This window comes from Sparus aurata, chromosome 7, assembly GCF_900880675.1.
Source record: "Sparus aurata chromosome 7, fSpaAur1.1, whole genome shotgun sequence".
In the NCBI taxonomy this organism is placed as follows: domain Eukaryota; kingdom Metazoa; phylum Chordata; class Actinopteri; order Spariformes; family Sparidae; genus Sparus; species Sparus aurata.
This window is the reverse complement of record NC_044193.1, coordinates 28,961,411-28,989,403: the sequence shown is the minus strand read 5'-3', so window position 1 is coordinate 28,989,403 and position 27,993 is coordinate 28,961,411. Positions and strand designations below refer to the sequence as shown.

Here is a 27,993-nt window from a genome sequence, read left to right as displayed (position 1 = left end):
ATCTCAAACAGGCTGTTACTGTAGGACACTTTGGAGATTTAATCACATATTTAAATTTCCACATCCTTGTGATGAAATTACCTTCGATGGGCCATCAGATGTGTTGATAAAACTTCAATGGAACATGGATATCTGATAAAGGGCAATAAGGAAGACATGACAGTTACTCATTAACTCCAACAGACTTTACACCTGCCCATTTGTACTGCAATAAGACGCCGATTCACTTTGCTTGACGCATTTTTACAAAAGGTAAGTTGAATTTACAGTATTTAGGTGATTTAGGTGATTGAAACATTTCTGATCAGTTAGTGTCTAAGTCTTATGTTAATATCCGCCTGCAGGTTGTAGTTTGGTACCGGACGTGTTAAAATGAGCGACACTTCAGAAGATGATAATGAGATCTCCTTCACAGTCAAGGTAAACACTCATTTTAGAGTAATTCTGAAAGTGGAAAGTAAAGACAGGACAGCTTTGGTTTGCAATGTCATGACTTATACGTTAATAACATTTCTGATACATGCTGAATGTATCCTCAGATTTATGCGTTATGAATCCGTCACATCAGTGCTGTCTTTGCTGAAGGCCACACACTTGTTTAAAACACCATTTTCCATGTTGCTTCATGTGTATTTTTTCTCTGTAGTTTCTTGGCAGAGTTCAGGTGGTCCGCCACGATGGACTACAGATCCTGGATGAAGCAGTTGAGAGTCTAAAGGTTGGTTATTACCTCTTGCATCCTGTTTTAATTGCTGTTTTCTTTTCCATTACAGGGAAACTTTGCTTGGATACCATGTTATGATGTTGTTGATACAGCTCTTCCAACAAGGCAAACAAAGCCACAGTGTGTTGCATGTTTGACTTAGATGCCTAGAGGGCTTGTATTGTCGTGGGAAACCATGTTTGTATCCACTATATGAGCTCTATGTGAACTTATTAACTATATGTGTTGGCTTTGAAGACACAGTAACAGACACGATACACAGTGGATCTCCTCTCTTCCACAGACACCAGATAAATACTCATCAGAAAAGGCAGCGAAGAAGAGCAAAGTCAATCTCTTCCTGACGCTGAGTGGGGTAGACATTTTGGAAAACAAAACTAAGGTGTGTGTGACAAAGTTGTAGCACTCATCATCCCACACATCTCGCTTTCTTTGGTCACGAATCATCACCTCTAATCTTCTCATTGTCTCTCCTCAGTTTTTGTTGTACTCGTGTCCTCTGTCCACCATCTCCTTCTGTGCCGTCTTGCCATCTTCACCCAAAGTCTTTGGCTTTGTGGCTCGACACCCAGCGGCAGACATGTACCACTGTTATCTGTTCCAGAGCAGGAAGCTTGTGAGTAGTCTCGGTACACTATAGCAGCAATCCCTGCAGGACAAATGTGGTGGTTTAGTGTGTTCATTTTGAGCAGATGACTAAAATTTAAGGATAAGTTCACCCAAAAAGTGAAACTTCCATCATCATCCACTCAGCCTTGTACCAAAGGAAACGTTGGGTGACGTTTTGTAGTCCATAAAACATTTTTGGAGCTTTGTGGCAAAACACTGTGGCTTAACAAAGGTTGTAAATAACGTCTTTTCAAATCAATTTGGGGTCTTGGGCCTTCTGGAGACTTGGATTAAGCCTGACAAACTGTATGGAGCCATTAATCATCATTTGTATATGTTTTTTTAAAGTCCCCATCTACTTCAGCTGTTTAGATGAATGCTGCAACCGTGCAGCTCCAGAAATGTTTTGAGGACCCAACTTCCTATAGGCATTTGGGTGAATGAATGAATAACTGAGTTTTAATTTTTGAGTGAACTGTTCCTCTAACCTCCGAAAATAATGCAGTTTACAAACCAGAGAGGAATACTGTGCTCTGGTTAAATGAGATGTTCAGGATATAAGTGTAACGGGGTGAATTTCCGTTGCCACTTTTCAGTCTCACGTGCTCGTCTCAGTTATCGGAGACGCCTTCCGAGCTTCGAAAAAGGAGCAGAGTGTGAGGGGAGGACGAGACCTGATAGTGGAGGCACTCAGACATAAGGTCAGTGGTCCCACTGTTACTATCAGGGCTGAGGTCTGTTGTTACCTTCAACTGTTTCATTTTAATCTGTCATAATTATATTTGAAATGATTGTAAATAGTGTACCATCATGGCTGAATTAACCAGGAACTGATCCCAGCTCCCAAGTAAATGAAAAGTGTTCAAATGTTCACTGGTGCATTTTCATCACAATCTGCCTCGTCTTTCCCGTTTTTGTCTTTTTCGTTTTAGAATAAAATTCTGCAGAGAGAGAATGATGACCTGAAGAGGAGGCTCGCGGGACAGACTAACTGATCAGTGATGTATCTATTGTTGGACTTGCACACACATACAGAAAACAACAACCCCCCGATGTTGCATTATTACCCCTCCTTCTGAATTATGATGTGCTATTTAATGTTGAATCCCCACATCCACAGCAGCAGGGGGCAGCACTGAGCTCCACTTCTGTCAAACAAGACCAAAGTTAATCCGGCAGAAGTCGAGGCTCCACTTTCAAGAGGGCAGTTTCAAAACCCTGGTATCATACTTTTTGTTAAGAGTTTGATGGTTTGTTCTACCCAAATAACACTTTGTGACTCATTACGTATACATTTCAAAGGCTGATTCCACACAAAGAATATTTTGTGACTCACTATGTATAGTTATAAAAGGTAGATTCCACCCAAATTCTAATTTCTTCCTAGTACTTAAGGTTTTTAAAAGACCAACTCCATCCAAATAACTCTATGCCTTGCAACTTGCATCATTTGCAGAATTAGTCTGTACCATGGGTCTGCAACCTGCTGCTCTGGAACAACTCTGCAGTGGCTCCCTGTGGCTTTGACATTTTACATGGAAATTAATATTTTTTGTTATATCATCATCATCATCACCATCACCATCACTGTGTTAGGACTACAATGATTCTTGCATTCCTTATCATTAAATGCGCAGCCTCCACACGGAATCATATCTGTATCAAGTTGTGATTAATTGAATGATCCTGAGTTAATATCATTGTGTTTTATGATCAGGCCTGATATGATGTGATTATGAGGCTTGATTGCTGTATGTGTCTGGAGATTAAAACATGCAGGATTAACTCACACTGAAATCGACTAAAATAAAATTGAAACTGTGCTGTGCTGTGTTTTTTTTTTTTTTTTTTCTTTTTTACTGTTATTAAACCCATTTATTGTAGGCTAGTTTTTTATTTCATAAATGCACCAAAACACGGTATCATTCAAATGGGAATGCAAAGTTCAAGTACCCTTATACTGTAACAGCAGAGGAAAATATAAATGAATGCTTATTTAGGCCTATTAATAATCTTGATAGGCTAATTCAGACTTTCTAGGCTGCGTTACCTTCATCATAAGACAGAAATATGTTTTGAGGCTCCAGACAGATTTTTTTTGGTGAGGGACGGGGTCAAGAATGGCTTATTTGACAGTAAAGGTTGCCGAACACTGGCATATACTCACTCTAAACTATGATTTGATGTGATATAAATAAACTGACTTGAATAGATCTCGACCAGATATTTTAAAAAGGTTAGAAAAAAGGCAAGACACAAGGATGACTCTAAGGGCAGATTGATGTTGTGTTTTTCACACACGCATCCAAAAAACAAGGAACATTTAACAAACCGATTAAAGAAAACTACATGAACAGAAGTTGTAAGTCTGGTGAATCCAGAGCCAGAGACAGAAAACCAAACCAGCACTGTGGGGTAAACAGGCAGCTGGCTCAGCTGGAGATGGTTAACAATGTATGAAACTGGTAAAAACAAACAAGAATTTACCTCTGCTTTAACTTAGTTGACAGACACAGATCATATCGACATGCCTTTACATTCTCTGGAGTTGGCTAGAATGAATTACTAGAATAAGACACCTGGTTCTGCTCCACAAATCAGGCTTTGGTTTCAAAACACAAACGTTAGACTAACGATTGCGCAACAATCAGAGTTAGACATTAAAGACGGAGGAGGACAGTCAGATTGGACTTTTTAACTACTTGACACAAGGACGTCTTTTTGAAAACGGCCCTCTTCAGCGTACCTGCTGGTGGTTCACTGTCCGTATACACAGGTGGGGTTAACTATAAGTGACCACAACCACCTGTAGGATTAATTCCGCCTGTTAATTGTGAAACTGACACAATATGGCTACAGGATAAATAAGAGGGCATTGCCTGAAATACCTATATGCTGATATGAAACAGTTAGCTAAACAAACAGGCTAATGCAACGCAGCTGCAGCAAACTGTCATAAGCTTATTACACCTGGCTAACGGTATCCAACCTTAGTGCGCACCTAACACCTGTTCAAGACTACGGACTTGTATATGACTTCAAGTAAGTCGGACTGTATTTACTTTCAGTACTCACACTTATTTTTTTTTTTTATCGTTCGTTTCACTGTATCTCCAGCAGGGATGTTCAACTCAGTGGGTGGCACAGTGGCGAAACACTGTTGTGTTAGAGGTGCGCTTCTGAAGCTGCAGCCTCCTCCGCTGCAGAAGTCGAGTAGTCTCAAACAGTCTACCACAGAGAAGGACGTTTATAATGGCGTGCATATACCTTTTCATTTTATTTTCTTGTGCAACCGACAAGAACTGACTTACAAGAACTCGGGATGTATTTTACGTCAGCTAGGCGGTCAACAGAGCAAGCAGTGTATGATAGAGGCTAAATGAACCACTTAATTGCAACAACGGCTGAATTATTGGCTGGTGGATTGTGCAAAGTACGCAGGGCACGTGAAGGCAGCACAGCGTGGGCATTGTAAGCTGCGGTGGTGTGACAGACAGAAGAGAAGGCGGACAACATGACGAGCTGCTGCTGGGAGTACAGCACCGGGCTGGCCTCGTTCACTTGCTTGGTGTAAAGGTAAGTCCATCTGACGCTTAAACCAGCAACAGCTAACAGCTAACTTGTTGGAAACTTCTGTTAGCAGACTAGCTAGCCTGGGGACGCCAACCTGACACATTTCGACTCCGTCATCTGACTGAGCAGAGGTGGTGACAGTATCGCTGGCGGACACATTCTCTGTCAAACACAGCTGACTGACCTATCCCTGCTGAGTCAATATACTCACATGTTGCTTGGATTTGTGTTGTTGTTGCCTGAATGACTTCCTTCACATCGACTAAACTGTTGCTCGACCAGCCTTGCAGGCGAGTGGAGCCGCCATGGGGACGCGGTGGTCACGTAGCGGCAGCAGCCTGTCTCTCATCCCGGAGGGGCAGAGCTCTGAGCGGCGGGGAGAGGACAGAGACTCCGACAACGAGTCTTTGGATGGGCTCGGCAGACGGGAGGACATAGCCCAGTTCCCGTACGTGGAGTTCACCGGCAGGGATAGTATAACGTGTCCGACATGCCAAGGGACCGGAAGAATACCCTCTGGTGAGCAGAAACCTGGGAAAACCGTCGAGTTAAAATCAGAGATGTAGCTAACGTTAGCATGGACGCATTCAGCTCAGAGCAGACAGACCAGCCTGGATGAAGTGTGTTTAAATGATCGTAGAGCGATGTGGCAGAGTGCAGTCACACTACATTCAAATGTAAACATTTTTAAAGGGTCACCATGTAGTTCAGGAGAATTTGGACGTGTACTTTATTAATGAGGGTAAAAATAAAAACTCAGATTTTTTTTTTTTCCATAACTGAATAAACAAGCTGTTCTCAGGGGTAAACAAAGTCCCCAGAACTCTGTTTGAAGCTAGAAAGGTGGCAGGGTCCGCCACATATAAACAACCTAAAACAGTGTGGAATTGTGTTGTCCTTCTTAAGGTCAGTTTGTTTGTTCACTTTATTCAATCATCACTAAAAATCAGTCAGTGATGACCTTTCTCTTCTGACTAAAATTTCATAGTACTCCTTTAAGTCTTTCGAATCATTCTCTGACTTTTTAAGCTGGTGTGGAGACTCCTCGCAGCCAAACAGTTCATACAGCAGCTAGGCCACAGTAAATATCACAAATTGGTCTGCACGGGTTACAGACACATGACAGCGTAGATGACATATTCTAATGGCACTGCATGTGTTGCATTGTATTTCAATTTAAGGAAGAGGCAGTCTTCCTTAAATTTACAAATGCCATGTTTAGAAAATCAATTTTAAGGGGAGACACTATTCAATCTGTCACACGACCTGTTCTTATCTCTCCTCTGACAGATCAAGTGAATGAACTGGTTGCATTGATCCCATACAGTGACCAAAGGCTGCAGCCCCAAAGAACGTAAGTGACGTAAACCTACTTATATGCACTCATCTGACTTTCGTAGTGATCTGAAGACTCTATTTCTGTGGCTACTGTCCCTCTTTATTTCACTAGTACTTCAAATAAAATGGCATTTACATGTAGTTCAGGCCTGCAGTGTACTGGTTATGTTTCTGTGTTGTAGGAAGCTGTATGTGGTCATCTCAGTCGTGTTGTGCCTCCTTGCTTCTGCGCTCGTCGCCTTCTTCCTCTTCCCTCGCACTGTTGTCGTGGTGGATGATGGGATACACTCGGTGACTGTGCGCTTCGACCACACCAATATGAAGGTCCTGATGAACATGACGGTAGGTTTTCTCCCAGTGAATCAGAAGTGTTGAGCTTTCTAGTTAGATCTGATGTAATCTGTGTATTCACTGGATCGTCAGTTGTCAGAAAATTAATTGCCGACTGTATTGATTAGCGAGCTCCAAATTTGGAGATTGGATTCTGACTTTAGTTCCTTCTCTATTGCACTTTTTAACATAAGCACAAAGAGCCAGCCAACATCATCACAGCATCCGTAACGCGCACACACGTGTAAAGAGACAATCTCACGCAACAAATTAACGTATGGAGGGAAAGAAGGCAGAAATAAATAATAGTTTCAAATTCAATCCCACCTTATAACCCTGAAATATCAGTCAACTTTAGTGCCATCTAACAGTCCATTTAACATATTTGTGAGGCTTTTAGCGGCGTAACTAAAGGAGGGTGTCTAAGTGTTAAAAAGATCATCTATTTGTCATTTAAATATGTGTTGGATATTTCAGTGATATTTTTTAAATATCAGTTTGTGCCGACTGACAATTATCGGTGGCATCTTATCAGTTATCAGCTTTGCAATATATTTTTCCAGGCAGCAAATGTATGAAACAGCCTTATCTGATAGGAGGCTTTATGGACTTGGCGAATAGAGGAGTGAAACCTGAGGTTTCAGCGCTCAGCCTGACACCAATGATTAAGCTCTGCTTACCGACAGTTTTACCCAAATCCTCCTCAATATGAACTAAGAGCATACAGTGACTATAACTTCCCACCTGACATAAGAAGTGCATTTTAATCAAACTTGGGTTCTTGGATTCAGCAATGAATCAATTAATCTAGAATATAATAATAAAGAAAATATTTTTGAGTCGCAGCCTTATTCCATGTTATTGGAGCAAATGTTCAATTCATGGTAGTAATAATAATAATGATGATAATAATGATGATTATAACAATAATAGTGGTAATAATAACAATAATAATGTAATGTTTGGTCTTGCATATTGTCTGCCCTGTTTCAACGATGTACAAATCAAGATAATAATAATAATAAATGTTTCCAACTGTTGAATGCGTGTTTTCTGAGACACAGGATAATGTTAAGATCTGAACCACGAGTCTCATTAGTCTAATTAAACCTCAAATCTAATAGTGTCGACTTCTACTGTCCCTCGTCTGTGGGGGTTAAATATTTTACCTGCACCAGCATTTTATCTCAGCACGTGTGTTGTTACAAAACACGCTGCGTAATAGTTCTTGGCATTTGTATTTCACTGTTTATCTCTCATGCTGACTCACGTTCTCTCCCTCAGAGCACTCTGAACCTGACCAACCCAAACTTCTTCTCGGTGCTGGTGCAGAGCGTGAGCTGCCAGGTCCTCTACATGAAGACGGTGATCGGCACGCAGCAGCTGAACAACGCCACCACCATCCTGCCGCTCAGCGAGAGTCGGGTAAAATAAGAAATGCACATTCAGAATGACCTCAACTAAAATTACATTAAAACAAGACTTAATTTTATTACTAAGTGGATATTATATTATATATTTCCTATTATATAATCTTAGATAAGGTAAGATGGAACTTTATTGCTTTAATGCAAAAAAAATACAGTCAGTATGAAAATACAAAAACATTATAAACTAATAATAAAACATGTACTTGCTCTTGTGTACATATGAATCCTCATCACTGGTTGGATCAGGTTGTAAAGCGTCCTGGTACAGAGTTCAGTATGCAAACAAGCACGTCATAGGTGTGAGGCGTGCTGCCGGTGTGCCTGCTACAGGATGTGGTCTCACACTGTTACGAATCCGAGCTCTGCTGCACAAACGTTCCAGACTAAAAGGTTAAATGCGAGAGAGACATCGGTGCAAAAACAACATACAGCATCACCCACTTTGAACTGGAGTTACTCCTCCTGTCAACAGATCCTATGAAAAAAAGACAGAACCAACAAGTATTTTCTGTGCAGCCAATGCCTGGTCCATCTCATTCCTCCACAACTGATCCAACACACACTGTCACACTGTCGGGCTGCTGTACATACTCACTGATCCGTCTGGTCAGTGGCTAAAGAAAAATGAAAAAGGCCCGAACATATTCCTCAGTTTGATTCACCGGATCAGATGGAGCACCGAGATGAGATTTAACACTCGATGTCTGAATCTTTCCACAGAATTGCTCCACCTTTGTCTGCAACAGTCTTCTGAATGTTTTTGAAAGAGCATATTTCGTTAGACAAAAACATGTTGTGAATTTTGGAACTTATGACATCTTTTTTTGTTTTTTTTCAGTAATTTTTGACATTAAGCCATTGCAACACTCTAATCTGTATTTGCAGCTGTGCAAAATACACTAGGTTTAAACAGAATGAATTGACACTGCAGCATTTGAATGTTGATATACTGTAGGATTTGAGTGTCCACGGTTTGAATGAAGCTTCAGACTGTTCAGTATAGTCCTATATTAAATGTACCTCTGCTTGTTCATTTCCTGTTTTTAACGATTTAAATCTCCAGTAGGCATGAATTTCTTTGGAGCTGTGAGCTATAGACAGACTGAGGAAGTGAGAGACGCACTAACACATTCATATTTTGACCTTTTCATAGTGACAGCAAGAGAAATCTAACATTCACTAGCCTTAACCTTAATGTTTCTTCAGGTGCTCTGCACTGTAGGATGCATCAGTCAGTGGTTAGGGGATGGGGATCCTTTAAGGAATCCCCAGCAGAGAAGGAATCATTTATTTTCACTATAATTCCATCCATTAGTAACACAGTGACCCTATGTATGAAGCTAAAGCTAAGCTAAATGTCTTTTAAAGAGTAAGCCTTAGGGGTGGTTAATCGGCCCAATTTCCCGATTCGATTCGATTCCGATTATTGAAGTCTCGATTCGATTACAAATCGATTTTCGATTATTAACGATTATCGATTCGATTTTCAATTATTAACGATTATTGATCTTCCATTTAACATCAGTCAGCTGCTGAATTATTTTACTTATCTTGGGAGTAACACCTCACAGCACCTTCAATATTGTATAGTGTAACTGTAATATCCAAATTCTTCTTTTTTACTTTGTTTTAAATGTAGTGTTTCACTGTTAAAAGAAAGCTGCCAAGCTCAGCAGCCGGACTCATGTTAGAAGCATTGTCGGTGACGAGAACCAGGGCGTGTTTCTCTATTCCCCACTCGTCTGCCGTTGCTTTGAGAAACTCACTTGCGCTTGTGTGGCTGTCATCCATAGCTCTCGTCTGAAGTACGTAGGACATTAGCTTCCGTTAACTGCTGACATAATGAGCTGTAACGGTGACATATGAGACTGTAGCTCTGGATGTTCAGGCATCGCAGGTTATTGCTACCCTGTGAGCAGAGTTAAGGAACTCTTGCACGGAAAGGTTTGTCTCCTTGTAAATATTTAGAATCGATTTAAGTGTGAAAAAGCTCCGGGATGGAATAACATATCTTGGCTCCAGATTGTGGACCATGTACCGGAAGCCAGTAAGAGGAGGACTCCAGTTTGTATTACTATTTAAAAAAACAAAAAAATAAAAAAAAATATATTATTATTTTTTTTAATCGATTTTTGGAAATTTAATAATCGAATCATAATCGTCAATATTATAATCGGGATTAATCAATAATCGATTTTTTTCACCACCCCCAGTAAGCCTCTCAGGCAGACCACTGGATGAATTTGCTTTAACCTGTTTTCTCACTGCTGACAGGATATCTGCATATTTAGCATTAAGTTTCTGATACAGATACAAACGCATTGGGCTTTATTGTTGTGTAACGTGTCGATCTTCTGCAGGTCAACTACACGGTCAGTGTGGAGATTGGCAGCAGCGCACCATACGTCTAGTAAGTGTTTCTGTCTGAACCTCGTCCAAACAGCTCATCAGTGTCATGTAGAAAGCCCCAAATTCTCACTTGCTCAAATGCCCACAGTATCCCTGAGATTTGGTAGTGGAGAGACGGAATAATAGAAGGATGATCAAAGATGAAAAATAAGGCTGCTGATTTATCTGCTGAAGAGTTTTCACACAAACCTTCACTAAAGTCGTCTTTCCAGTTTGGCAAACTAAACTTTCTGTTTTGCGTCTCTTTCAGTGCCTTCTGTACCATGCCCAGCATAAAGGTCCACAACATTGTGGTATATATGCAGTAAGTATCTCTTTACCCTGAGGAAATGCTTCATGCATATGTTTTTGTCCTTTAACTTCTGAGAGCTTTTTTTTTTTTTCCATTTTACTTTCCTTGACTTTACTTTCATTATTGTTTTGATACTTACCACTCCTTAATTACCAGTCAAAATCTTGATTTCAGTATCTTAAGTAAACGCAAAGAGGTAATTGCACCAAAGTACTGTATATTTAAGGTATCGAAAGGTAAGAGTATAGTACTTGTTGTCCATTATGCTTTCCCAGTCTTATACATTATAGGATATTCCAAACTGATAGCTTATGTGTGAACAGCATTTTTAACGTAACACCGTATTAACGGTGTATTCAAGTTAAGCTTAAAAGCTTAAGCTCTTCCCATGAAGACACATCTGTTCTTAAAACCTTTTGTGCATTTAGAATATTTAAATAATAATATTTAAACCTGTTTGCATTTAAATCAGCTTAGTTATAGTTGTAATAGTATCATTTTGAAAGAATGATGCGGGTTGCAGCAGTAAAATGATGAAAAAGTTCCGTTGTAGAAAGTTTTTGAAACAAGTCGATCTTCAGTGAAAATGAGTTAAAATACGTGTGCTTCAGCCAATATAAAACATACAGAAGCATTTCAGTTGGAATATTTCATCACATTTCTAGCAGCTGATCATGGTGTTACTTCTGCTGCATCATCCTGATCCTTTGCCAACAGTCAACATGCAGTGGTGTTATTTGGTCTGGTGTCATGTCAGGTCACTCTGAGAGACGGTGTTACCACAAAAGGCACTTCCTCAATGTGAATGCTTGTGTCAAATTGTGTGCACCATCACTTACATACAAATGGTAGTTTGACCAAAATAACTAAAAATTTCACTTATTAGAAGAAACTGGACCTCTTCATTCTGTAGGTAGTTTTTCCCCGGTTTAACAATCTGGTAGATCATAAATGTAATTTGTCTGGAGCCAATTTCTTGTGATCGGCAACATTTGTGTCTCGTCCTGTCTGTTTTCAGAACCACGGTGAAAACCTCATACATGGTGCGAACATCCCAGAACAGCCTGGAGGACTATCACTACATAGACTGTGGCTCCAACACCACATACCACAAGATGGCAAGGCAGCATCAGCACCAGCACCACCACCTCTCCTCCACCATCACACCAGCCACAGCCACAGCCGTCGGCTCCCCTCTGCTGTGAGAGGAAAGACGGGGATTTTTTTTTTTCTTTTCACGATGGATTTTTTTCCAAACAAAACCACCAGCAGCAAAATACCAAATGGTGCTTTCTTCGAAGCTCGCGCAGGAAAGGTAACATTAAGTAGCTGGGTTTTTGGAAAACTTGAGTTTTCACTGGACAGGCCGGAGGGAACAGATGAGTGGTTTGTTAGTCATCGATGTTTTCTCGCCACAGCAGCCACTTTTTTAACTTGCATTTGAAGTGCTTAAACTCACCATGTCTGCCAAGCATATAAGGCAGTTTGGTAATATCAGACAGAATGAGTCAGGTTACGAAAACAGGAGTGACTGATTGTGCGAGTCACTCAGCGCTCTGAGGCTCCGTGTTGGAAGCTGGACAGAGGAAGCTCTTCTCTTAAAGGGGAACAGCCAACAACCAAGTGGCACCGATGGCACTCAGTCCTAGCTTTAACTAACACTGCAGAGTTTGCATCAGGAGAGCACTCCCCAGCATTGCTTGAATGACTTTTGGTATTGTTACACTGTAGAAGAAGAGAAGAAGCTGGCCTGCTGTTACTGTTCTGGATTTAAAGCAGCTACAGGAGGGACTGTTTCGTGACTGTTTTTGCACCTTGAAACCGGGACACACTGTTAAACATATTGCTTTGGCTGTGTTATTTAACTGTTTCTGAAACATATCACGGATGTTTTTAAATGAATTGATAAGTTATTTCTTGGTACCTCTCATCACAGCAGGTCAAAGCACACTAATTTTTAAATGCGGGGTTATATTGTAGGTCCATAGTGTTACAGAGAGGGAGGCTGTTCTCAGATGGGATTTCCTTTAGTACCAGCTCATGTGTTTATGTGACCGAATCACTGATCATGTAACTCTTATCTCAAGTATCCTAGCTTCACCCCTGTGGCTTATTGATCAGTCTTATCACAAACTGAAACCTGACATCATCAAATGACTTCTGCTACGGTATCTGCTCTGTAAACATTCATCTGTTCTAACTGTCGGGTTGGCTTCACGACTTAAAAATGGAAACAAAGTGAAACAAGTGTTTTTTGAGGTTTTTTTTTTCTTCTTTTTTTTTTAAGGGACTTTGTACATTTCTGAAAGATTTTACCAGGTATTTTTAAAAACACAGTTTTCTGTCATGATTGGTTCTAAAATACATTAAAACGAGTTGTGAATAAATAATTAACAATTGTTGTTGTTTCAGAAACTCTTCTCTTTTTTTTGGCCCGACAGTTTAGTCTATTAATTGATCTACAGGAAGTTAATCATAACAACATCGTCAGAGGTTTGGGGTCACCTAGAAAGCACGTAGTAGTAGTAGTTCTTCAGTAGCATGTAGTTCGCCAAATGAGTTGCAAAATGAATAGAAAATATAGCAATAATACAGAAGTTGCTCTAAAATTCTTAATTTGCTGCAATTGCAATCAGATTGTTGAGGTAACTTGGAAGAAATTTCACTCCATGCTTTCAGAGCTGATAAAGCGTAATGAGACTGATTGACGGGAGAGTAAACAGTGGCCTGAGGACCAGTCAAGTTTGGGTGACACTGTAGGCCTGCAGAGCCAGGAGCAACACTTGTAAAGGGTCGATGTAGTCTTGCAAGGCCGTGTGAAACAACAAGCTGAACAATCGTCTGAGGATAAATCACCAGCAGGTACAGTAAATCTAACAAAAATAACAGCTGCTCGCCGACATCCCAATACCAAATATCCTAAGACCCAAACGCACTTCAGGTACCACATCTTTTCAGTTTAATTGTATTCATAATTGTTTTTGCATACAAAATAGCATATCCTTTTTCAAACAAACAAAATGTTTCCTTTTTAATGTCTCATACGCTGTCCTATAGCTGCATGTGAAAATATATTACTACATAATACAGAGATCGACAGGAAAACAGACCACAATATATTATCGCTGTAATACAAGGAGTGTTTTTCTTTTCTCACCGAACAAGGCAACACACTAAATAAATGCATGGTACAAATACAAGAAGCCGTAAGTACAAAAATATAGCTGGATAAACGCTTATTAATACAAGAGTGCTTCGTCTTTGGTTGTGTACGTCTCGTCTTTAGGTCGCTGCCTCGCTTGTGTGTGTTGACCTGTGTGTGTACGTTTTTTTCTATAAAGAATTCGGTCGCATGTGAAGCGGTGAACGCCAAACATTTCACGGCAACGGTGCGATTTCACACAGCACGTCCTTCTCCGTCCAGCTTATTCCCCGTTTCACATACTTGTCTTTTAAAAGTGGACGTAGCGGTATCCAACATGTTCCCCTGAACACCCCCCGACACACCAAAACCCTCCACACACACTCGCACACGCACTCCGCTCCCCCGCACACAAACTCATTAAAAGTTAAAAAAACCCCACATTCACGTTTACTTTCATTAGAGTTATGTCTCTCTCTCGCTCCCATTATTAAGTGTATGTGAGTGAAAAAAAAAAATGTGATTGTCGATTATGATTAACTGTGTTACACTTATAAAAGTGCTGTTGAAGGCAAGAGTGGCTGTAAATATGCTGTACATACATCAGAATACCTGAACACCTCGAGATATAGACACTGAATTACATCATCAGGGCTTTGGTCGCTTTTTTATACAGAGAAAAATAAGGGATTTTTATAACAATACAAAATATAAACACCTGCTGTTATTAAAGGCAGTTATTCTGTCGAAAATGTTGAACATTAATAAGGCCGTGCTGCCCCAAAACAGTGCAAGGAAATGTCCTCTTTGTATTCACGCCACACAGTCTCTCTGTGTGTCCTTAAAGCTGCTTCTGTACTGTCACTGTTACACCCAACACCAGTCTGACCACGATGATAGAAGCTGTATTCCACCATCATTTAACCCGGAGCCTGTATCATGAAGCTTCACTGAGCCTAATGTGACAGATTCTGGAAAACTAGCATCATGAAGCTGGTTATCAGGTTGTGTTTTTCCTTCTATTCTAGACCAAAAGCAACAATTGAAGAAGATTCCTTTAGGCATTCTTTGTTAGGAATTTGACTGTAAAACATTCTAATCTATCTGTGTGGTTGCTGTTCGGTCAGATTTTCTTTCAACCTGACCCAAAAATCCCACCGACTGCCATCGGATTCTGACTGACATGTTGCTAAATCCTTCCTGGTGTGCAGAACTATCGCAGCACCACTTTATTTCTTAGTGAGTCCTGCCTGTGTTTTTAAAAATACAAACATCTGTCATGTGAAATCCTGGGCTGAGATGAAAAGAAGATGCCCACGTGGTGTCAAAAGACGTGTTCCACCACCACTGAATGATAAAATATTTTCACATATATAAAGATTTACAAGTAAGGCTATGACTTTAACTCCTGTGAGAACTTTTGAACAGGCCTTTTTGAATCTGGTCCTCATTTTCAACACGTTAAGCAGTCTGAAATACAGACAGATACTGCTTATTATCCATATGTTCAACGGTGTGCGCACTCAATGTGCATCAAGAATCATCTTTTGTTATGTTTAAAATCCTAAGTGGACTGAAAAATGTTTCTTGGCGGCAGAAGTGACTGCCCGACCTATGAAAACAAGACTTGTGTTATTTATTACATGTCACTGAACTCAATATTTTTTGTCCATATCAGAATACAGTTGCAATGGTGACTCAATGTTGACAATGTTTGATTTGGTCCTCTGTAGTGAACCAGCTTCATGATAACAGGAATCTGAAGTCTGGCCCAGTACCAGCTGGTGATCTGTCTACATGAAACAGGCCCCCTGGTAGATGTGCAAGCTTTTTCTTTCTTGGATTGAGGCGGTGTCTTCTGAAGCCTCCCCGTCCTCTGAGGAGCTGTAACACTACACATCATGGCTTTGCATGAACGCTGTGTTTTTTTTTTCCCTCTAATAATCCTTTACTATATTAGAGATTTGAAAATGTAGCGTTATTTTACTGTCAACCAGCTCTTTGGGGACAGGGGTAAGAGTGGAAACTGTACAAATGAAAAACCACCTGTAGGAATCAACTGCCTTTTAAATGTCTTTAAAAAAAAAAAAACGGGAATCTTTGTCACATCCGCTGATGGACAAAGTTGACATCAGAAAACACAGAGCAGTGGCTCTCAGCCATCGCTGCACAACAACAGCCTTGTCGGTACTACACACTGCATGTCACTGCTCTGAGTCCGGCTTCCTGTCTTCGCCTCCCTCTACCGGCGTGGCGACAACATGACCTTGTTGATAAAGTTGACGATGGCAGAGGCGGGCTGATCGGGGTCCAACTCGGCGAACAGGTGGCAAACGTTCTCTGCCAAGCTGCCCGGCTTCTTGGCTACGAAGCCAAACACCCTGCGAGGGAAGGGGACGGGGAGGAGAAAGAGGATGTGAGGAAAAAGGAGGGGAGGACAAGTTAGTGAGCAGAGGAAGTGAATTACACAAGTATTTAGTTTGTCATGTAAGTAAGGCAACTGTTTGTTTCTATACACCTACAGAGTCAACTACAATGAAAGAATTAGTATTATGTAACATGAAGTCATGTGGGACTTGATTTTCTTTGTTAAATCATGTTTGCTGAAATGATTTTGCCGACATCTCTCACGCAATCCGATGCCATGCAGAGGCTCTAATTACATCACTGACTTCACAGCCACGGGGGAATCAACACACCCTTTTTCTAAAACACACACTCTGACTTTCAAACACAAACAGAGCACTTACTTAACAGTGGTGTTGTCTGAGTTAGTCCACCTAAAGCCAAGAGAGACAGAAATAAGACTCAGACACACACACACACACACACACACGAACAGAGCTGCCAAACAAGCTGATGCAGCTGCAGCCTCAGCCGACGTGCTCGCTAACGTAACAACTGGTCTGACATGCACGGTCACATGTTCACACACTAACAAATGCACATAACAGACGTACGGATCCATGCGAGGGGGTCACAGCAACAAATGCAGTGGATGATCATGGGTGCAGTGAATGACTGTTTAGGTGTTCTGGTTCCAGCTACAGCTACAATCGACTGAGATCCTGATTGGCTCTTTGTCGTTGCCTACCTCCTGTCCTTCGGGTCGATGCTGCTGAAAGTTACACTGTTCACTGGGTAATGTCTCCTGAAGAAAACCCTAGAAGAAGAAGGATACAGATTGAACAAGAAAGGACGGAAGAAACCTTCTCAATTCTAAATCAGCCGTCAAAACATGAAAAAAAAATAAAATAAGAAAAAATACAGTCATCTGGCGTAATCTAAAACCAGAGATCTGATATTAATTTGAAAACACCCAGTTTGTGTGTTGACTTAAGGTGGGCTGCACACTAACACCTATAGCTTTGCAGCTACATGAAGATTTCCAAGTAAAAAGGCTGTGAACAGTGATTTTCAAATCAATTTGGGATCTCGGGGCTTTCCTGAGACTTGGATTAGGCTGGATGAGCGGCATAGAGCCATTTCATTTTTTTTTTCAGAATTATTTATGTTCTAAAAAAATATCCCCATCTACTTCAGTTGTTTAAGAGAATGCTGCATTGCTGTTTTGCTGCAAAACTTCAAAAATGTTTTGTCGGCTAGTAAACTTGTCCTTACTTTCCATCAGCATGGTGAGTAAATAATGACTGAATTTCCTTTTCTGGAGGAACTCCTTACATGTTAAAGTTGTTATGCAGTATTTCTGAGAAGACACTTAATTAGTAATTTCATTTAATCTATTGTCTACACTGTACCCCAACAGGCAAATTTGTTATTACACTTTGAAATAAGGTAAAGAATGAAAGTACTGAAGAGAAAAGTATGTCACTTCTTTTTTTAATTTTCTAAGTATTCATCTCTTACCTGCGTTGACTGTCGGTCAGTGTGATGCCCTGTGATGTCACCTTAAACTGGACCACAGTGGCAGCAGGACGTGGGTTGCGACCCAGCGTAGCATCTGTTGCCTTGGCGATGGCCTGGGGGCCGGTCAGAGACTCTGTTTCCACAGAGTTCAAGTAGAGGACGTTACAGGCTGAGGGGAGACAGACAGAGAGAGGGGTCAGCAGAAGGAGCAGCGAGGCGAAGCCCGTGAAAAGTCAAGTTTAGTTTAAGTTAGATCTTCTTATTTTTTTCTTTCTTTTTCATATATTTGTAGTAATATTGGTGCATGCATTATTTGATTATTTTCAGCCTAGTTGTTAGACAACCTTTTAACTGGATTTTTTTCTGTGCAAAATGACAGCTCTGTTAAAGGTTGTACGATGTAAGAATAATAAACTCCATACTCTGTGAAGTATTGTATATACATAGACAATAATTTGACCTCTTCTGGAAGAGAAGGCAGGATGGTGAACTCACCTGCTCCTTGTTTTAGCAGGTCAGCAGCCGTGCTGATGTTACTGACTGGTTGAACCTCTGGCACCTCCCCTATCAGATCTGACAACATGGGGATTAATAAGAATCAGTTATTTCCGACAAAAGTGCATTTGGGTAAATTACTTAATCTCCTAACATTAAGAGGTAATCACTGTAGGGTTTAAAGGAGCATTTCATGCCTTATTTGATATGTCCAAAACAGAAAATTACTGAGCCACAGACAAAACCATTGATTGACTAAATAATAACAATAATAATAAGATTAATCAAAGCAGTACCAACCTTTTTCTGGGATCTTCAGAGCACAGGGCAAAGAGATGGGCGTGATGGAGTGTTGGTAGACTAATGCAGAGAGACTCCCTGAGGATAACAGATAACAATAAAACTCCCTTACATTCCCTTAAGCTGCCTCATTTGTGTTACCAAAAGGCCTGAGAGAAAAAACTTACCGAAGTAGGGCTCATTCTGACATCCTTTAATCTTCACCCCTCGAGGTCCTGTTTCTATTAGGAAGTGTCTGACCAGCTGTTCCAGAGGGTCGCTCACTGTGACAGCAGAGTTACAGTAAACAAGCTGCAAATCGTATTGTCTACCACAGAAAATGTTAAAGGAGTGAAATGTGACATGAATAGCCTTTTAAAACAAGTCCCCATCTACTTTATGCTGCTAGGAACATGCTGTGAAGCTCCAGAAATGTTCAGTGGACTACGCAATGTCTCCTGATGTTACATCAGCATGAGTAAAACGTGATGAACTTTCATTTCTGCATGAACTGTTCCTTTAATGATGTAAACATAACTTTTTTTTACCCTTGCTGTTGTGGTTGCTGACATTGGGAGGAGGTGTAGCCACCTTCAGAGCCAGGCCATAGGCTCCCTGGAAAGAGTTGCTGTCCCTGATTAGGAAAGTCCCTGGCTCTCTCTCCTTCAGAGCTGCGATTGCTACAATCAAGCACGACCAAAATGTTAGTTTTCTGAGATGTACAGCACATAAATTCCTTTGTGTTCATTTTTTTCTTAAAGTAAATACAGAGTTATAATCTTTTAAGATCTACCTTGCTCTCTGGAGATGCCAGGCTTGTACCAGAACCTTGAACTGTCCTGAACAAACTTCACACTGACCCTGTTTGCATTCTCAGCCTCCACAGATGCCTCCCCATCATTTTGGCCTGCAGGGGGAGCAATTTCCCCAACTGTGGGAGAGAATGTGACATGGTGCTGATGCTGGGCAGTGTTGTTGGTGGAGGGAGGCACATGGCCCACAGCTGACCTCAGAGTTCCCACGCCATCGTTGGGTGAACCTGGATGGGCGGGTGGATGACGCTTCTCTGGCAGGGGTGGCTGGGGGTGAGGAAGGGGGATGGAAATTGTGGAATAGTTGGAGTAGGAGGATGGGTGGAGTTGAGGAGTGTGAGCGGAGTAGCAGGGCCTCTTGCTGGTGTCCTGAGTGGGATTTTGTCCAGCAGCACTGTGCTCCATGCCTGGGTAGTGGTGGTGTGGGGGGGCTTGCTGCTGGATGTGGTTTGGATGGTGGGGGTCAGACCCACCCAACATCAACTTCCTACCCAAAGTGGCAAAGCCAGGGACTGGAGCATCAGAGACTGGGGAGCCTTCCATACTGCTGGACATGTGCTGTGGGGATGATGGTGCTGCTGGGGTTGGAGATGCAGGGGCAGATGTGGCGCTGTGGGTAGGGGTGGTGGGTTTTGGGGTTTCTGGGTGAGGTTCCCTGGTCGGAGAAGATGGGATGACCTGTGCCGGGGTCGACCTGGTCATTCCAGAGGCTTGGGTTTGAGTCTGGCTCTGAGGCTGGGAAACTTCCTGTGCCACAGCGGGAGGCAGGGAAGCAGCCTCTGAGGGATGGGGGGTCTGCACACTGAGGGGGCCAGGTTGGGGGAGTCTTTCTGGGGATGAAGGAGCCTGGCAGAGTCCCTGGTGTGTTGTGGCTGGTGTTGCAGAGTTAAAAGAAGAGGTGTTCTGTGTTGCTGAAGCTGAGGGTGTATCAGTGCTACAGTGCTGCCGGTGGGGAGAGGTGGGGGATGGGTCTGTTGGTGCAGTGCAGTGGTTGTGGGGTTGTGGGTGTATCGGAATGGCTGGTGTGTCTTTGGCGGCCTGAGACATGGACGATGGCTCTGTGCTGCTTTTTTGGCTTTCAGAAGATTCATGGACGATAATATCAGTACGATAGTTTCCGTCCTGGGGCTGGGAGGCCTCGTAGTCACTGCTGAGGATGTCCGTTGTCCGGATCTCATACTCTCTCCCTCCTGGACTTGGGCTTAAATGGACAGACATAACTATTACTTTCACAGACCTGTTTATGATTTGAATGTTTCTAAAATGTCTCTCTGAATATGTAGTCATCAATACCCCATTATCATCTAGCTGTAAGTATGTGATCTGAATCTGTTATCTGGATATGTCAGTCCCTTCTCCTTCGAGATCCAATCAAAACGCAGGCCAAACCAGGATTATTTGTGGGGTTTTTCCACTGCTACTTTTGGCCATGCCCAGTCAAACTGAGCCCCACTGATTTGCTTTTCCATCATCAGTTTAACAGGTTTATCAGGTTGAGCCAAGCCACACCTGGGTTGGACCACCTCTGGAGTAGGGCCAAAGTGCACCCATTATCCAGGCAGGCTGCGCTGCCGTCTTGTGACAGTGGCCAACCAATGACAAGCTATTAAATACCTGCTAAATGGGGGGGACTTTTATTCTAAAGATTTTTCAGGAAATGAAATGTGTTCACTACAGAATTAGCTGCTATTCTTTGACAATACTGCAAGAAGGAAGATAATTTGCAACAAATAAAAACACACCTTCTAATTGACCTATTGTAATGCACATGAAAACCCCCCGCCACACTGAGCTGACGTGTCGATTCAAACAGAGTCAAGCCAAGCCAGCACATGTGTATGGAAAAGCCCCAAAGGTTGTTTATCAGTTATAAATGCCAAGGCCTGCTGATCAGATGCCATGGTCCAGATAATGTTTCCAGGTACAGATCATATGTCACCAGGTGTTAATGGAGCCCAAGTCATCACAAAAGCCTAGTTATTGGTATTTCCCCCAGCTCAGATGTTGTCAGCATTGAGTAGCCAACCTTGGCAGTTATGGAACCCTCTAAACTGACGATACCTTCCCTCTTGGTAGAAGAGTAAATATAATACCTTTCCTGTGTGCGTAGAGGGCTGCTGGTGTGGACAGGAGTTGGCGGTCCAGACATGTCAGACGGCGTGGAGCACGCAGCGTGGCCGTCTCTGTGGACCCTCTTGAAGGAACCGTGAGTAATGTGATCCCTCCAGCCCACACTTTCACCAGAGCTTCTCAGGCCATCTGGAAAGAAAGGAACAACGGATTACATTAACAAAGGTATGAGCTGGGGTCATAGTATGTCCTGTTGATGTTTATTCAAATTCAAGAAAAAAGGGTGACATTATGAGTAATCTGTCAGCCATCTACTGAGTAAGGACAAATTATTTAGCGTGTGCTGTTGTTGATTATAGACCATTTATACAGTCCCAGTTCCTGTTATTGGAGGACAACATATTACTGAGCGTTTCTGTTTTAATGTGACTCACCAGTGTGTGAGTCAGAGCCGTATGACTGCTGTGAGTCTGGATGGTGATGGTGGTGGTTATGCTCTGCTTGCCCGTTGCTATGGCTACAGGGTCCCGTCATGGAGGAAGCTGGAGGCAGAGGGGATGTGGACTCAGACTGGTAGCCCGAGGCATAGCCCCTGCTTTCAGACGGTGAGGGCTGGTAGGGCGAGCAGGGGAAAACTTGTCGGGGTGTTTGGTATCCACTGCTGCTGCTACTGTACTTCAGATCCAGGTGGGAATGAGCGTGGGACCTCGACGCCTCTGGATAAGCTGGATGACCTGATGGCAATGGGTCAAATGTGAAGGCTGGAAGATCATGACCCTGTGGGCCGTAGGAGGCTACAGTGGCCCTCCTATGCCAATATTCGGCCTCTCTGTCCCTCTCCCACTGCAGCTCTGCCTCCCTGTCTCTCTCCCAGTGGAGAGACAACTCTCTGCCTCGTCTCAGCCCAGGATCCCTCTCCCAGTGGAGGTCTGACCCTCTGGGTAACTCTGCCTCTCTGGCTCTCCTCAGCCCCACCTCCCTCTGCTGAAGCTCTGCCTCTCTATCCCAGTGGAAGCTGTCACCTCGGTCCAGCCTCATGCTGTGATAGGCCGCAGAGTCTTCCCTCCTGATGCTGCAGTCTCGGCAAGGGCAGCCAGGTGGTGGAAGACCATCCATTAGCATGATATCATGATAGGTAGGGCTGGTGGAGGGTTTGGGGTGGTGTGGGTGGGGATGGTGGTGGCTGTGAGGTGGAGGAGGGTGGTGGTAGGGACCATAGTCCTCTTCTCGGCAGCAGAGGCGACCCGGGGCAGACAGAGGGTGGTGATGTGGGTGGTTGTGAGAGTGAGGGGTGAGGTCTGGTGATGGATATGGACACATGTGTCGAGATGAGGGTGTATCTGAGCAGGAGCGGTGCAGGTAGTGCTGTGGGCCACTCTGGCGGTCCCACACCAGGTCTGGAGGAGGAAGGGACTGGTGAGGGTGTGGGCTGTAGTGCTGGCACAGATCCATGTGTGACGGAGGAGCAGCTGGGCTGGGGCTGGCAGAAGGGGTTGCCCCGTGGTGCCCATTGGTGCCTGGAGCCCGATCGAGGCAGTAACCATTGGGCATGAGGAGGGTACGGTCACAGCCAGGCTCAGCACACCGCTGGGACCTGTAACCATCCCGGCAGGAACAGGACCGATTAAGCCTCAGTGTTCCAGATGGAAGAGAATCTCCATCATCCAAGATGGCCGTTTCTCGCTCTCCATCTCGGTTCCCCTCGATGCCTCCAAGAAGACGTTCAAGCTCCTCTCTCTCCTGTCTGGTTGGGGGCGGCGGGCGAACAGGCTCCTCCTGGTGCTCAGGATGGATAGATGATTGGTTCAAATGGCTGGAATGGGCTGAGAGGGCAGAGTCAGAACCTTGCGCGATGAGATGATCTTCTGAGAGGCCTGCCGCTAGGTTGCCACCATTGGTTGAGCTGATAGAACCAGAGCTGGGACCTCTGCGCTTTTTTATCTGAGCATAGAGACTACCATCTAGAGGACCTCTGGTGTGGGCAATATCTGAGATGGAAAGACAGACATAACATCACATCTCAAACAGGCTCATAATTGACTCCATATATAAATAAAGAGATTACGGTTTGAAATTAATTCAGCAGCTGATATATTTGGTTGTACTTAAGATTAAGACTGTTTTTGGATTGACACTGGGTATCTATGATATCTATGGTTAGTACAGCTGGAAGTTAGAGCAAAAAAGACAACTCCTAATTATCCTTGATTAGTAATATTAATATAAAACTGATTCGGTGTATGAAGAGAACAATCACCCTCCAGGCTGTCCTGGTATCGTTGGTTAAAGTTCTCATAGGAATCCCAGCGAACCACTGGGTCAGCAGTGTTGTAGTCGACTGTGACAGCTGGGTCATTTTTCTGGTACTCACGGCCTGAGGAAAAAACATTTAATTTACATACCTTCCTTACGCATTGATAAATATGAACTAAACAACTGACGCAGAGCAAATATTAAAAGAACAATATGTCATTTCTCTGCTAGAGATCTCTCCATAAAAACTTATCAGAAGACATTTGCCGTGTGTTGTACAGTGTGGGAATGACCAGGTGCAGCAGGCGGACAGAGCCATTGCTCAGAGTCATCCACCTCTGGGGGAGAGAGCCAGACATTTTGGAGGAATAAACGCCTGGTCTCAAATCAGATTCTGCTTTGAACCAGAGATGTTTACAAACAGCAGGAGAGCTCAGAGATTACTTTTAACTTTTGTGATTAGAGAGTGGATTCATCTTCACTCCTGTTTATCAACCTGACTGTAGCAGCGATCCTCAGAGGTGACCTACACTGTTAGGTGTTTATGTGCTGCAATGCTGACTGCCGACTGAAGCTGAAGGGGAAATTTACTTCATGAGCATAATTTTTCATAAAGAAGAGTGGCAAAAGAGAGAGAGGATAGAGATGTTGATCTGCATTCAAACACACTGAAACACATCCTCGGTATGTGCTGTTGCTCAATGACTGATGGCTATGGGGGCAAACTCACCTTGCAAGATGAGGCGAAAATGTACATAGTTGGTGCTAAACACCATTAAACAGCCACCACTGCTGATGAAAATCTATCTGCCATGACTAAGGTACAAATGTCATGGATGTTTTAAAGTGTGATACACATTAAGTGTAGTTGCATTCGCCAACTTCCTTCTTCACTTTCCCAGACCAAATGAAACACACAATTACTGTACCTTAAGTAAGCCTGTAGATATCTCTGGGTTTTAACATTGTTGGAAGCATTTGGTATAATGTCAGTACACAACTCAAGAAATTATATAAAAGGTCCATTTGTTTGGGGAGATTTTAATGCAAACATCTTACATATGCAGGAGAAGATTTTGAGGTAGACTGAACGAACCTTTGATTCTCTCAGGGCCAGAGGAAAAAACAAACTCCACTGTGGCATCAGAAGGAAAACGCTCATCTGGGTAGAAGAAAAGGATCAAATATACAGGGTGTCATATTCAAAAATCTCAAAGCACATTGTAAATAGCACTTTTTGTAACATAACAATATGCTCATTTAAGTTTTAAGTTCTGCATCTTTAAATGTAAATTTAATCGTCTCACGAGACTTCAAGCTTCAGTGATGTGGCCCCAGAAAGGAATCAAACTCTGCTTTCTGCTCCAATATATCATATATACCAATACCTTTCACAGATGTTGCATGAACCCACAATATGTCTATGTAAATCTGTAGAACTCCCTTTAGTGTAATGGATTGACAACCACATACACAAACATGTTTCTCAGCCACATGTATTCTGTCATTTCAGAGAAAGTTAAACCAAATAGGAAATGAGGTAATGAGCATATTCATTACAGACTTAAGCAATAGACCAGTGCTCACTAGGCCGCCTTAACTCTCCCAGAGGGATAGTTAGGGACACTCGCTCGCTGCATACAGTACAACTCATTCTCGATAAACCCGCCTCCAGAGAGCTGTTATTACATCCAGGATGGGGATTAAGCTACAACTATTAAGGGATTTATTGTATACAACCACACTATTATGAGGCCATTCTGGGTAGTAAACCCCTGTGAATACATTCATACAAAGCAAACTGCCAAAAAGCTGCTATTATGTCAAATTGTTGTATGTGGTGATCGTCCCGCAACAATTAACAAATTGTTTCTAATGATATTTTAAGAGTATCCAAGTAAGCAAAGCCAGGCAAAATCCATTCTGCCCTTGAGAGAGTGATATCATTTGTTCTTGGACAAAAAGTGGGACTTTGTAACTTTTGGAAGCATTGCTCTCTTCCATACCCTTTTGGGTTTGCTGCTTAAACCTTCCAGGATCTGGTATGGCCAGTTGGCTTTTTGTGGCTAATGTTGGTTAACCTAACAAAGACATTTCTGTGTATCTCACATTAATGGATTTGTTTGCTGACATCATGACTCTTCCCTTCTTGCACTACTATTGAATCATGTTTTAGTGTTTTCCACATTGATGCTCAACAGTTGCTACATGCATTGCCTACATATCCCGCAGAAATGGAGCAATAAGAGCATTAAATAGTTTTTTGTCCACTCAGTGAATATAAGCCCAATATTCAATCTTCTTTTAGCTCAGAGAAACATATCTTTCTTTTAGCGGCTAAATGTTCACCAAGCATTTGCTGACTTAGTCTGTCTGCTGTTTGGTGCTGCTGGGATGGTTGTGCAGGTTTTTTTCAAGTATTAACTCTGAAAAAACTTTCCTAATGCATTTGAAAACCAAAAACAAACGACTGAGTTGTGGGCCAGAAAACCAAATCATCATCACTATGTATGACCTCTTTTAAATTACAAGTACACCTGCTCAATTGTGAAAATAAAAAGTATTCAGATATTTAAAGGGATTCAGATCAAAATGTTTCCACCCTAAAGTTGTGGACTACCATTGAAGCCACACGTTTTATAAACATCACGCTGTATTGTGGAAGACCTACAATTATAGTGTTTAAGTACATAAGCTCATTAGGAAACTTTTTAGTGAGGTAATACAATTGTTTTTTCACGACCTTACATGCTATCTGGCTTCTTTGATATCAGTTGAGTTGCCCACTGCCGTCCATTAAAAAGAAAGCAGGTTTAAGGCACTTCCACATTGGCTTTACTAGTCAGATCATGAATCTCTGTCCATATATTATACAGAGATGCAGTGCAAGTGCAGCTATAGAACGTCCCATGCTACAAGGAAACCTGCTGAACTCCAGCACTTCCCATAAGAGAAAATGTTTACCAAATACCGTGGTACCAATGTGGAAAAGGTACAGCTTACTCTCATGCATTCCGGCAAGATATTCACTCTCATATTCTCTATCCAAAGAAACTTCTACAATTGGAGCAGCCATTTCCTTTTTGCCACCTACACAAACTTACCAATACAAGCTTCATCCAACTCCCCTTTGCCGAACCAAAGCTGGGATCCGTGGATGGTGCAGGTGTGGAACTGCAACCTGAACACAGTGTCTCTGTCGGCAGCTTGGGCTCGCCTGTGGTAGCATTTGACCTGCAGAGGGCAGCAGAGAAGGGCGAAGAGAGACAGATGTGAAGGCGAGTGGGATAATGTGCAGTTTGAGTGGCAAATTCAGGGCTTTGTGTTCCATAAATGTGTGACACCTACACCTTCCAAATGACCGGCTGCACAAAATGGACAAATGATGATTCCTTGTTAACAAAGTGAGGAAATGTTTTTCCAAACCAAAATGTTTGTTTCAGAGATGCAACATGGAAAGTTAATTTACTGTTAGTATACTGTTTGTTCTATTCATCTTAAGGCATTTCTTCTGTTTTATTTATGTCTGTTGAAGATAAGTTAAGTCATGGTTACGACCCCACCCATGTCAGGGGTTCTCTGTCATATCCTTCCCATGTGAGCTCACCATGATGTCACCCTTTAGCAGCAGTGCCGGTTCGATGGTCACACACAGGCGCCTGCCTCCAGTTCCTTGAAGGTCACTGCAGACAACACAATGTACAAGCAGATTCAGTATGTGACCAAATATGGACAAAGTGACACCGTCAAAGATTGATTTGTTTGTATGTTCTCACAGCCTTTTCTCACTTGACAGTGGCTGAATTAACAGTTTTCTACTGAAGAGGCCTTGAGCTAAACAATAAAAACACAAGATATGAGTTAAAAAGCTTGACTGAAGAAGAAAGATGCCCTTTGTGTGATTTTCTTTCATTTCTGTTTACTCTGTGACGGCGCTGAAGCCTCAGATCATGACAGAAAACACCCAAGAGCCAGCTAACACACTCTTGACAGCAAGAGACTTACTATATGCCTGAAGTGTAGACCAACTGCATGGACTGGTAGATCTTCAAGAAGGGGTAGTAACCTAGGAGGAGGAGAGAGCAATTTAGACATAGGGAGCATTCTCAACGTAGAGACAGAGGAATGTGCTGACTGCCACCCCTGCCTCCTGGACTTGATCATCAGATTAAAGATAAACAGACTAGTTTGTGTGGGTGGAGGGTAAATGGGACCGTCTATGAGAGCTGCAGTCAGCAGGATACATTGCTGGGATTCAGGGGGAAAGCCTGTCAGAGCACCATGCCAAGACAAACATCACATCATATGTGCTGTACATTTTATCTGCCTACTGAGTCAGATCAGACTGTACAACAGAGGCTGAGGGTATG

General features: G+C 42.5%; 3 protein-coding genes and 1 long non-coding RNA gene across 4 annotated transcripts in view; 2 read left to right on the top strand and 2 right to left on the bottom strand.

Moving 5' to 3' along the window:
* Positions 1-15: 15 nt before the first annotated feature.
* Positions 16-5,248, bottom strand: LOC115585330 (uncharacterized). The gene is made up of 2 exons (XR_003984686.1): positions 5,118-5,248; positions 16-1,373 (listed from the first exon to the last, which is right to left on the bottom strand). It is a non-coding gene; the product is annotated as an uncharacterized LOC115585330 (long non-coding RNA).
* LOC115585328 (PTB domain-containing engulfment adapter protein 1) lies at positions 182-3,156 on the top strand. Its single transcript, XM_030423633.1, has 7 exons — positions 182-252; positions 345-420; positions 647-718; positions 1,008-1,106; positions 1,203-1,340; positions 1,930-2,034; positions 2,266-3,156. The coding sequence occupies exons 2-7, from the start codon at positions 373-375 to the stop codon at positions 2,326-2,328; spliced, it is 525 nt and encodes a 174-aa protein (XP_030279493.1). The 5' UTR covers positions 182-252; positions 345-372; the 3' UTR covers positions 2,329-3,156.
* On the top strand, positions 4,564-12,973 carry LOC115585327 (transmembrane protein 106C). Its single transcript, XM_030423632.1, has 8 exons — positions 4,564-4,909; positions 5,189-5,425; positions 6,197-6,260; positions 6,427-6,586; positions 7,859-7,999; positions 10,365-10,414; positions 10,664-10,717; positions 11,724-12,973. The coding sequence occupies exons 2-8, from the start codon at positions 5,212-5,214 to the stop codon at positions 11,908-11,910; spliced, it is 870 nt and encodes a 289-aa protein (XP_030279492.1). The 5' UTR covers positions 4,564-4,909; positions 5,189-5,211; the 3' UTR covers positions 11,911-12,973.
* A 668-nt stretch (positions 12,974-13,641) lies between these two features.
* The window catches only part of tns2a (tensin 2a), a 64,321-nt gene continuing 49,969 nt past the window's right edge, over positions 13,642-27,993 (bottom strand). The window contains exons 13-28 of the mRNA XM_030423634.1: positions 27,629-27,689; positions 27,231-27,306; positions 26,728-26,857; positions 24,720-24,785; positions 23,628-23,744; positions 21,805-23,358; positions 21,394-21,559; positions 19,282-20,501; positions 19,037-19,168; positions 18,677-18,772; positions 18,510-18,587; positions 18,210-18,287; positions 17,715-17,883; positions 16,942-17,010; positions 16,598-16,627; positions 13,642-16,228 (exon numbers count right to left, since the gene is read on the bottom strand). Coding sequence (XP_030279494.1) covers positions 16,090-16,228; positions 16,598-16,627; positions 16,942-17,010; positions 17,715-17,883; positions 18,210-18,287; positions 18,510-18,587; positions 18,677-18,772; positions 19,037-19,168; positions 19,282-20,501; positions 21,394-21,559; positions 21,805-23,358; positions 23,628-23,744; positions 24,720-24,785; positions 26,728-26,857; positions 27,231-27,306; positions 27,629-27,689 — 4,181 coding nt within the window. The 3' untranslated portion in view covers positions 13,642-16,089. The remainder of the gene's footprint in view (positions 16,229-16,597; positions 16,628-16,941; positions 17,011-17,714; positions 17,884-18,209; positions 18,288-18,509; positions 18,588-18,676; positions 18,773-19,036; positions 19,169-19,281; positions 20,502-21,393; positions 21,560-21,804; positions 23,359-23,627; positions 23,745-24,719; positions 24,786-26,727; positions 26,858-27,230; positions 27,307-27,628; positions 27,690-27,993) is intronic.

What these genes read in the sequence shown, in the direction of transcription:
- LOC115585328 (XM_030423633.1), top strand. Translation starts at nt 373, where the DNA reads ATGAGCGACACTTCAGAAGATGATAATGAGATCTCCTTCACAGTCAAG. An exon ending in AAGCAGTTGAGAGTCTAAAG is followed by an intron (nt 719 to 1,007) that starts GTTGGTTATTAC and finishes TCTCTTCCACAG; the next exon opens with ACACCAGATAAATACTCATC. An exon ending in TGGAGGCACTCAGACATAAG is followed by an intron (nt 2,035 to 2,265) that starts GTCAGTGGTCCC and finishes TTTTCGTTTTAG; the next exon opens with AATAAAATTCTGCAGAGAGA.
- LOC115585327 (XM_030423632.1), top strand. Translation starts at nt 5,212, where the DNA reads ATGGGGACGCGGTGGTCACGTAGCGGCAGCAGCCTGTCTCTCATCCCG. An exon ending in AGCAGCGCACCATACGTCTA is followed by an intron (nt 10,415 to 10,663) that starts GTAAGTGTTTCT and finishes CGTCTCTTTCAG; the next exon opens with TGCCTTCTGTACCATGCCCA. An exon ending in AACATTGTGGTATATATGCA is followed by an intron (nt 10,718 to 11,723) that starts GTAAGTATCTCT and finishes GTCTGTTTTCAG; the next exon opens with AACCACGGTGAAAACCTCAT.